The sequence below is a fragment of the Gallinula chloropus genome, assembly GCF_964237585.1.
Source record: "Gallinula chloropus genome assembly, chromosome: 17".
In the NCBI taxonomy this organism is placed as follows: Eukaryota; Metazoa; Chordata; class Aves; order Gruiformes; family Rallidae; genus Gallinula; species Gallinula chloropus.
The window spans coordinates 12,863,821-12,874,001 of record NC_140102.1 but is presented as its reverse complement, the minus strand read 5'-3'; the positions used below and the strand labels follow the sequence as shown (position 1 = coordinate 12,874,001).

The window sequence follows — 10,181 nt, the reverse complement described above, 5'->3', positions numbered from 1 at the left end:
GGGCCATAACCCCACGCACACGCCCTGGGGTCCACCTTCTCTAGGTTTTGGTCCCACTACGCCGTGTTTCATCCCATTTTTTTCCAGGTTATACCCATTAGGCGAGTGCATTGGGGGGGATCCTCACCCCCCCAATAAAAGGCCTCTGTGAGCAAATATAGAGCTGGCTTTAAATCCACACCTCTAGGCTGCCTTTGAGGGCAGGGGGGGCCGGGGGTGGTGCGAGGTTAGAGGAGCCAGAGATTTATTTAAAAGGGTGAGGGAGGGGAGGGGTGGGGGGGATATTCCCAGGCGCTGAATTTTCTCTTTGGTTGGGAGAGATGGATGGAGGAGGGGGGGAGTGAGTGAGCGGGGAAGGAGGTAAGGGAGAGGGGGAGGGTTGCTGTGGAGTTTGATGATTGTCTTTGTGCCTTGTTCTTGTTTGCCGGCCAGAAAAATAGGCTGGAAAAGGAGGTTTGGGGGGGAGGGGGCGGGGGGGGAGGAGGGCTGTGTGAGAGTGAGTCTCTCCGCAGCAGGATCCCAGCTGGTTGGGCAGTGGGTCCCGGCACTTGGCGAACGGAGCTGGACCAGCCCACGTCACCTCCGCGCTCCGCGCCCGGCTCCGCGCAGCCAGGGCGGCAGCGCCGCGGACCTGCCCGGAGGAGCGGCCGCTGCCAGCCCGCCCGAAACTTTCTTTTTTCTTGGGTTTTTTTTTTTTCCCTTCCCCCAAAGGGTGCTGCTTTCTTTTTCCTTTCTCTCGTTCTCTCTCTCTTTTTTATTACTATCATTTTTTAATTATTATTTTTAGGTGAGGAATAGCAAGAGTAGGGTGGGGAAAACTGTATCTTCCAGATCAGGCTGAGAAAGGGGTGGGGGTGGGGGCTTTATCTTGGTCTCAGGATCCTTTCTGGTGCGTCTGACAACCTGGAAGTGTTTGGGCAGAGCAGGAGAGAGAGAGAGAGAGAGAGAAGGAGAGGCAGGCAAGCAGGCTTGCATTGGATAGATTTTTTTCTTCCAGGCTGGGTTTTCACATGCTGATCCGCAAATAAATAAATAAAAGGAAATATGCACACGAGAAGCCTGATCCCATTGTAATTTCCATTGCAAAGGGGGAAAATATACACATACATTATATATACGGAGATGCATTGATTGCATGGAATTCAACGAGCAAGGTAACGGCTCTTCCATTGCCATGTATGTCCGTCAGTGTCTGTACTCTGTGTCTGCGTGTGTGTGACCGAGGGAGAGCGAAAGTGGCTGGCTGGGGGCATTGTTAGACACAAATTGTCTTTGCCGAGGAGCTGCGAGGCCTCGGGAGACGCGGGGTGCAGCGGAAAGGCGGGGGGGGGGGGGGGGGGGGCTGCTCTCCCCAGGGCTCCGCGGCGATGTGCGGGGCTGGAGGGTGGCCGGGGTGAAGCTGGAACAAAAGCAGAGGGTGGATATTTATTTTTTTTTGTTCTTTCCCCCTTTTTTTTTCCTCCTCCCGCAAACCCACTCGGTGCTACTTTAGCAAGGCAAGATGCATTTTTCATACAGCCGCCGCGGCCTGGTTCTGTCAAGCTCCATTTCTTCTCAGAAGCTCTTTAAAGGGGAAAAAAAAAAATTAGAAGCCACGGATGGCCAAGTGCTCTTAGTTGTTGGGTTATTTTTTTGCCGTCACACCTCCCCTCTCTCCCCCCGCCCTTTTTTTTAAAAGATAATTATTCTTATTTGTCTATCTGCTTAATTACATCTGGACGCGGAGGGCACCGCGGGGCTCGCTGGAACCGCTCTGCCCTGCGCTGCCATAGCTGGGAGCCTCTTTGTTTTAATAAACATGCTTTATTTCTTCCCCCTCCCCTTTGCTCACCCCCACCCCCCCCAAAATTTTCCAGCTCTGGGGGAATAACAGCTCCAAGCTGGAGGGAAATCGATTTTTAAAAAGGGATAACCGGCGCTTCCCAAGCTGCAGCAAGGAAAAAACAACCCCCAAAGCAGCCAACAACCCGGGAATGAAAGGGGAGGGGGGGGGGGTGTGAGGGGGGGGAAAGGAGGAGGGGAAGAGAAAAGCCTTAAATGGTCCCTGGAGCTGCGGCTCTGCCCCCACGGGCTGTGCCCGGGCCCGGGGCTCCCGCAGCGCTCTTCGGCCCCGCTCCGCGCACTTTCCGCGCTCGTAGTAAGCGGTTTTGCTTCTCTCTTCAGCCTCTTACTGCCAGGCGCCTGATGGTGTGCGGTGGGAAAAGAGCGGGGGGAAGGAGGGGGGGGGGATGACGGGGAAGGGAGGGGGTGAGGAAAGGAAGAGGGGCACGGGCCGTTTCTGTGCACGACACAGAGCTGCGGACCTGGAGTCTCTTCGCTTTTTGTCCTTTTAAATTATATATACGTGTATGCATATATTACCCACCACTAGCAGGGAAGATCACATACCCCCCTCCTCCTTTCGACTCCCAATTTTCCTCTGCATTTAAAGGAGAATTGCCTTCCCCCCACCCCCGCTATTATTGTTCTTTTTTAAAACGGCTTTTAAATGTCGTTGCAGGGAGAAAGAGAACTCATTTCAAAACATTCTCATGTACTCAAACCCAATATTGCCTCCATATGGCTGGCCTTTCGAAAATGAATCCCCTTCTTTGAAACACGCGAGAGATATTCTTTAAAGCTGCTAAAACTCTAAACTCCGTAAGAACAAAAAACCTAACAGATAATTCGGCTGCTTTCATCTTTGTGTGTGTGTGTGTGTGAGCTGCTTTGAAACTTTCACCAGTCCTGATAGAGCCCTTAAAGCCACGTCAAAATACCGCTTTTAAAACGCGCTGTGGTTACTCGCACCCGATGCAAACCGTGTATTTTTAAAGCTCGTTTTCTCCTCGGGCGCAGTTTTACTCCAAGTGTAACGGCTTGGTTCGCTTCAGCCCAAATTCCGCACCCCCTTCCCCAGCCCGAGTGCGCGTTTACCTTGCGCAGCGGCTCGGCCGATTGATTTATTTGTACTTTTATATTGTAATTATCTCGCCCATCCTTTGCTTTGCTCCTAACTGTCCTGGGTGGGGGGAGGACAGGCTTTTTAATTCTTCTTTACTTAAAAAAAAAATATATTTTTGTTTCCCGTAGAGGTGCGAGAAGTTGGGTTTTCTTTGTAAATGGATTTAAATAAGCAGCGTCGCGTGTCGGTGACATTTGGCTGGTTAAAACTGGGGTGGGGTGAAAGCTTCCACGGCCCTGAGAGGAAAGTTGGTGGGTAGGTGGGTGGGTGTTTAAGCCCCTTCGGCCGCAGCGAGCCCGCGGGGAAATGGAGATGTTTAGGGCTCGAGGAGGCTCTGGTGTCCCCCCCACCCCAACCTCCAGAGTCATTCACTTGTGCGATGAATGGGCCTGTCCACGGCCCCCTGGTACCTTACTCCCCGTGTCCTGCCAGACAGACCTAAATTACCTTTTCCAAAAGATGCATTTAATAATACCGCCTCCTCCTTCCCCTCCCTTTCCCTCCTCCCCTCCTCCCCCCCCCCCCCCCCCCAAATCCTATCATTCCTTGCGGGCTGCGATAATAAATAAAAGTCTTTATTTCTCCCTCTCCCAAAGTTAAAGGGCCTTATTCCCTCCCCGGGTAGCTGGAAGTGAGTCGCTGGCAGCGTGGGGTTTGCCGGGCAGCCCTGCCTAGCGCTCCGGCCCTCTCCCCGCCGCATACGTGTATAGATATATATTTTATTAAACGTCAGCATTGACTTATGCGTCTCTTATCTCTGCTCTCTCCCCGATGTGTGCCTGCAGTGGGGGATTCGGCGAAGGAAGCTCGTAACATGGCGGATAGCGAGGAAGGCTTTGGGCTCCCGACCACGCCGGCTGACTCGGAGGCCAAGGAGCTCCAGGCTGAGGCCAAGCAGGACACTCAGCTGGGGGCCACCAGCAAGTCCCCCACCTCGCCCCAGGCAGCCTTCACCCAGCAGGTAAGGACCCACGCTCCTCTTTTCCCCGCCCTCGCTCTTCCCCCCCCCCTTTTCTCTGCGGTCCGTCCCCCCCCCAAATATCGGCTCAGCTGGGCGGTTGCTGCGGCTCTGGGCGGTGATGAGTCGCTTTAGGCCCCACGGGAGTGAAAAGCCTCACCTGATCGTGGGCCTTACCCCCCTGGGGTGTTATTTGGGGTCGCGTCCGTGCGCTAAACATACGGGGAAGTGCACCTGGGAATACTGGGGTGCGTGGAGGGGGCACCCACGGAAAAGCACCCAAAATCCTGGGGAACAGCCACCCTCTGGTGCGGCGGCGTGTGCAGGATCCTGAACCCTGAGTGTGCAAACGCTCGTGTGGACACACGTGCAGGCGGCTGCGTGTGTGTGTGTGTGTGTGCTTGCTGTGCCCTATAAGATACAATCATATAGGTTGTACACCTACGGTACGTGCGGGCGTACCCGTGCACACGCAGCCGCAGCCGCGCTCACACGCATACAGCCCTGCCCGCACCCACCCGACGGGGCCCTGAGGGTGTCACGCGTGGGAACCCCCGTGGAGACCCCCGAGGACACTGAGTCCTCCCTCATACCCCTCATCAGCCCCCGTTTCCCCAGCGCCGTGTATTGCGGGGACACGCGTGGGCTCCTACGCGGGACCCGCCGGCCGCTGCTCCCGGCGGACCTCCGCGCTTCCCAGGGGTGAGCAGGCCGAAGCGGAGGCGGGCCAGGCCGCCCCTCGGCTTCTCCTATCCCGACACCGGGGCCTTCCCCGCCCGGACCGGCCGGTGCTGGGAACCGTCCCCCGGCGCTCGGCCCCAGCCGGCTCGGGCAGCCCGGGGAAGGGAGCGGTGGTGGGGGGAAGGCGGGGAAGAGGGGCTTTGCTACCGAGTTCGACTGGCCTCCGGCGGCTGCGGAGCTTCTCCAGAGAGCCCCGCTATTCCCTGGCAGGTAAACCCTCGGGGGGGGGGTGAGGGGGGATGCGGTGGTGGAACCTGTGCCTGCAGAGGCTGCCACCGCGGGGGTACGGGCGCGGGTACCGGTTCCGGGCTCGTCCGGCGGCTCGGGGCCACCGTGTGTATTTGTAAACCTCCCTCCGAGGAGCCTCGGCTGTGTTTTCAGTGGGGAAACACATGCTTGCTTTGGGGTGGGGGGGAGAAGGAAAGGGCCCTACGCGATCCACTGGACCCCCAGCCCCACGGCGGGAGGATGTATTGTCCCCGCCGTGGCATCCGCGGTGCCAAGCGCGGGGATCTCGGGGAGCCGCTGCCAGCAGCCCTCGTGGGGTGTGGGCTGGGGGCGAGCAAAACGAGCAGTGGTGACACCCCACGCCGCGCCAGCCTGTAGAAGAGGAGCCGGTGGGTGTAAATCACTCACCGGAGGGGTGTAAATCTCCTTCGGCTGGCTCTTGGGAGCAGCTGGGCCGAAGCGCTGGAGTATTTCTCCCAGTGTCGGGCTGGGCCGGGGCTGGCTCCGGGTGTTCCCAGCTCTCCCCTCCCCGGGAGCTCCGAGGCCCGCAGGGTCCTGCCCCAGCATCCCCTCCGCCCTTGACCGGCATCACCGAGCTCCGGCCTGAAGCTCCGCTCTCCCCGGCACTGCGAGCGCGCAAGCGGCTGGATTTACCCAGGAATGCCCCGAGCTCCGGCCCCCATCGCCCGGCCTTTTCCCTCCGAGCTTCCCGCTGGAGCCGTGCGGGGCCCCGCCGCCCCCTCCTCGGCTGCCCCAGGCGGGGGTCTCCCCGCAGCGCTCGGGACTTACGCTCTGTGCCTTTCTCCCTCGCAGGGCATGGAGGGGATCAAAGTGTTTTTGCACGAAAGGGAACTGTGGCTGAAATTCCACGAAGTGGGGACGGAGATGATCATAACAAAGGCCGGGAGGTAAGAAGAGGAGAGGGGGGGTGGGGGACGGGGGGCGCTGAATCTGCCTTCGTTTGTGCGTGTTTGCGGGAAGGGGACACACACCCACGCACACACGACGGTGCTACAGGGCACACACGCGTGTCCGTACAGCCGCGTGGGTGGGGGTGCGTGTCGGCGACCCCGCTCTCCCTGAACATGATGCGATCGCGTCTCTCGTGTGCGACCCCCTCCCCCCCCATACCCCGGTGTCCCTGCGTGTGTTCGTGCCCCGGCCCCCGCAGAGCCCTGCCCGGACCGAGCCCCCCCATCCCCCCGGGGGCGGCCGTGCGGAGAACCCTCCCTGCGAGGATGTATTGCGGAGAAACTGTTTCTTCTGGCTTCTTTCTTAACCAGAACAGTTGGACCGTTAATCCCAGTTTCAGGCCTCTGGAAGCTTTCCAGGCGAACGCGACTTGCAGCCACTTGGCCAAAAGCTTGCTCAGAGCAGGGCCGCTTCGTTGTTATTATTATTATTACTACTATTATTTTTAATTAAAGAAGCAGCTCGGCCCTTGTGCGAGATTGCGATGCCTTAGGCTGTTTACAGAAGTTTCTTATTTATTCTGCAAGGAACTGAGGCGAATGTACCCAGAACACCCATGCCGGCCCTCTTAAAATTATATGTGCTCTTAAGCTCCTGTTTATATCCCGATAGCAAAGCTGCCTAGATGCGCAGATAGACGTGGTCGCGGATAAATACCAGGCGGATCTAACTGTGTCCAGGCACAAATTTCTGCGTGTGTGTGTGTTTTTGGCCGCGTGGGTGTGGAGGGAAATATACAGCCTTGCAAATCCGATTTTATTGGGACCGCGAGTAATCGAATCCATGACCGGCTCAGTAAACCCGATCTATAGATGTTTATATGTGTCCGCGTGGATATTCGAGGCGATTTAACGTTATCTTTGATATTAATATGATGGAGGGTTGTTAAATTGAAGAGTGCCTGAAACAGCGAGACCCAGTAAAACAGTCTCTCCAATCCCGTCAGTAAACTGGGAGCAGCCGAAGAGAAGCTCTCTTCGTTGTGATCTAAAACTAAAGTCCTCGGAGGAAGGGGGTGTGTGTGTGTGTGTCTTGGGGGGTGGTTGGTGGGGAAACACCCCAACCCTCCCCGCGTAGAAATAGTAGTAGCTTTAGATTGCGAGGGCATAATAAGCAGCGCAGAGTCAAACTTCCATTTTGCTCTGTCATCTGGTATTTGTTGTGGTCTTCCAAAATTTGCCTGAAGAGGGGAGGAGGTGGGGGTGGGGGCAACTGAAGTGGTTGTATAAAGTTTTAGCGAGGAGATGTGTCTCACGGCTTGAGTCTGCCTTCGCCTCGAACCTCGCTGCTGCTGCTGCGGGGAAAAGCGGGTTTAAAGAAGGGTCTTGTGGCCGAGTGGTACAGAAAGGAGTGGGGGGATAGATGGGGAGGGGGAAGGGGTCCTGCTGACCCCCGCGGCCGGGCCACGAGTTGGGCGCTGGCCCCATTCGGGGCTGGGGGAGCAGTGGGACCTCCCGAAACCCCCTGAGTTCACGGGGAGGGAAACAAGCGGCGTACGGAGAGAGAGAGAGAGAGACATAAACCACCTTGCAGAGATTCCAAACAAGTATCGCGGTGGACAGAGGACTCATCTAGAGAGCCACACAATGGACATTTACGGTGCAGGGGCTTTAGGGGAGATGCGAGATGGGAATTTTATCAGTGAGGAACCCTACGTTTATTGCTGAAATCTGTGTTCTTCTCGGTCAGGTGTTTTCCGTGGAGTTACGGATAATTTTTCAGGTCCAATTTGATTTCTTCTCCCTTAAAACGTTAAGTCTAATTCTTCGCTTTCTTCGTTGGTAGCTTTGTCCTCTCCCCCTTCCCTTCCCTCCCTCCCCCCCCCCTCCAGCTTTTTCCATCTGAATTAAAGCCCAGCCCAGATGCCCTATCGCAGAGATAAGAGCCCGAGCCTTGGAGAAGAAAGCCGTATTTTTAGAGGTGTGGGGTTCTTGTTTATGCGTATTTTAAGTCCAGGGATACATATTCATCTGCTTTATTTTTAAATATTTGGAAAGCTCCAACTAAAATAACATCGGTGTTTTAAGTCCCTGCCTTGCAGTAATGGAAACTATTTCGAAAAGCCCCTGTCCTCAGTGTGTATCCGAGGGCTTCCAAGGATTTGTCAGGTGTGTTTCCTGGTGTCTCCGTGCGTGTGCAACGGCTGCACACAGATCTGGGGGCACGTCTGAGCCCGGGCGGGTTTCTTCGGTTTGGTTCCCCCCCCCTCCCCATATCCGCACACAGAACCCTCGATGCTCGCTCTGTGTGTGTGAATTTATATAGTTAAAGGAACATGTATATTTTTTATTCCTTTTGGCACATCTCCCCTCCTGTTCCAGCCGTTTATGTACAGAGGGAAGCAAGCTGCTTCCAAAAGTTCTCACGGCCAGATTTGCTCAAAGAAGTCGGAGTCGTGGCGAAACAATCAATAAAAATACGAATAGATGAACGGGCGCACGAGTAAACAAACCCGTCGAGCTCCTAATTACGATTCTGCTTTGATAAATCGCCTGTTTCGCTTCAGCTGGGGACCAGGAGCGGTACCCAGCGGCAGCCAAACTTCTCCCATGCCCCGGGAGAAGGGATGCACCCATCCTCTACCCCAGTTTTTTGGGACGACCCTTCTGAGGGGGTGGCGTTGCCTTTTTGTTAAATGACCCCCTCCCCTGCCCAGTCTCTTCCTGGCAAACACACAGAGCCGAAACCACCTTGGAATTCTTTCCTTCCTCACCTTAATACTGACGGACGGGTTTTTTTTCCCCTTTTTTTAATAGGCGCATGTTCCCCAGTTACAAAGTGAAGGTCACTGGACTTAATCCAAAAACTAAGTACATCCTGTTGATGGATATTGTACCAGCGGATGACCACAGATACAAATTTGCAGATAATAAATGGTACGCACGAGTGGGGGAGAGGGGGTGGGAGGCTCCTCTATCGGGGTTTCCGGGCTGGCCAAACCTGGGTAGCACAGGTCGGGGAATGCCTTTGAATCAGCCGTTCATCCTTCCTTTTCCCCTGCTAAGGGGAGGTGTTGGGCTGCAGGGGCTTCACCTGATGCTCCCACAGTCCTTGGGAGAGGAACGCATCCAAAAATAAAGGAGCAAAACCTGTCGCAATTAGCTAATGATAACTGTAATCCTGTTTGACGATGGGATTATTGGCTGTTTCGAAGATAATAGTTTAATTATATTAAGGAAGGGAATATCTCTGGGCAGGAAAATCTTCAAGGATCGGTACACGGTCCGTCCTCGGCACCTGGCTTGGGAGCCGGTAACTGGGGAGGGGGGGAAGGATGGGGTTAAACGGGGGAACAGCGAGAGCGATCTCCGTCGGGAAAGGTGCCAACGGGCTCGATTAATTCCCCGAGCCGTGTTTGTAGATGTCTTTTCTCCCCAGGCACGGTGTGACCGCCTAACGGGGATACCTGAGTGGCAGGGACCCCACGGGAGGGCACGGGTGGTAGAGGGGGTGGAAGGGGTGCCGCAGCCCACGGGAGGCCCCCGCCGGTCCGGAGCTCAGTGCCTGTGTCCCCACGCAGGTCGGTGACGGGGAAGGCAGAGCCGGCCATGCCCGGGAGGCTGTACGTGCACCCTGACTCCCCGGCCACCGGCGCCCACTGGATGAGGCAGCTGGTTTCCTTCCAGAAGCTCAAACTCACCAACAACCACCTCGACCCCTTCGGACATGTAAGTACCGGGGGCCCAAGAGGGTTATCAGGGGCTCACGGGCCTCTCCCACGCGTGGGTTCCCCCATCACAGCTAGAGTCACCAAGGTTATGGCAATGTCACTCATCCCCACACCCGTTGTGCTGGGGGTTCTTCCCTGAAAGGGTGGGATGAATCCCCCAGTGAAGGAGACCCCCAAGAACGAAAGCATAAACCTTAAAGATGGGCTATTGCCCAGCACTGCGTGGCAATTGACTGCAGACCCCACGAGTGGGTGAAACTCGCCTGGAATAATTGAGTATTTAGCTACCTGGTTTTAATCCCATGGGAGTCTTGGAGCATTAAAGTCTGCTCACTGCCTCCGTGAATTCGCCTAACAGGTAAAACCAATCAGGCATAATTAGTCGAAGAAATAGGACCTAACCTCACGTGGATTCCTCGATTCCCTCCCCCCGAGCAACAATAATTTTTTAAAAAAAGTAAAAAATTGAAATCCCGCTAGAGCTTCTTGGCCATAAAAAAAGTCTTTGCAGGACTCGTGGGGCCATGAGAGCTTGTGTGAATTCAGCAGCCAGCAGCAGCCCTCCTCCGAGGGTCTCCAAAGATGTGTGTTCCTCTGGGCAAATATATGTGTGCATGTATGAATAATATATATATATATCTCTCTATAAAAATATATATATATAATTA

The 10,181-nt window shown here is 55.5% G+C and overlaps 1 protein-coding gene across 1 annotated transcript in view; it reads left to right on the top strand.

Moving 5' to 3' along the window:
* Positions 1 to 1,126: 1,126 nt before the first annotated feature.
* Positions 1,127 to 10,181, top strand: part of TBX5 (T-box transcription factor 5) — a gene marked incomplete at its 3' end in the record, with an annotated part of 39,665 nt that continues 30,610 nt past the window's right edge. Inside the window, exons 1-5 of the mRNA XM_084271943.1 lie at positions 1,127 to 1,154; positions 3,730 to 3,905; positions 5,685 to 5,779; positions 8,600 to 8,719; positions 9,364 to 9,511. Of these exons, the coding sequence (XP_084128069.1) occupies positions 1,136 to 1,154; positions 3,730 to 3,905; positions 5,685 to 5,779; positions 8,600 to 8,719; positions 9,364 to 9,511 (558 nt within the window). The 5' untranslated portion in view covers positions 1,127 to 1,135. The remainder of the gene's footprint in view (positions 1,155 to 3,729; positions 3,906 to 5,684; positions 5,780 to 8,599; positions 8,720 to 9,363; positions 9,512 to 10,181) is intronic.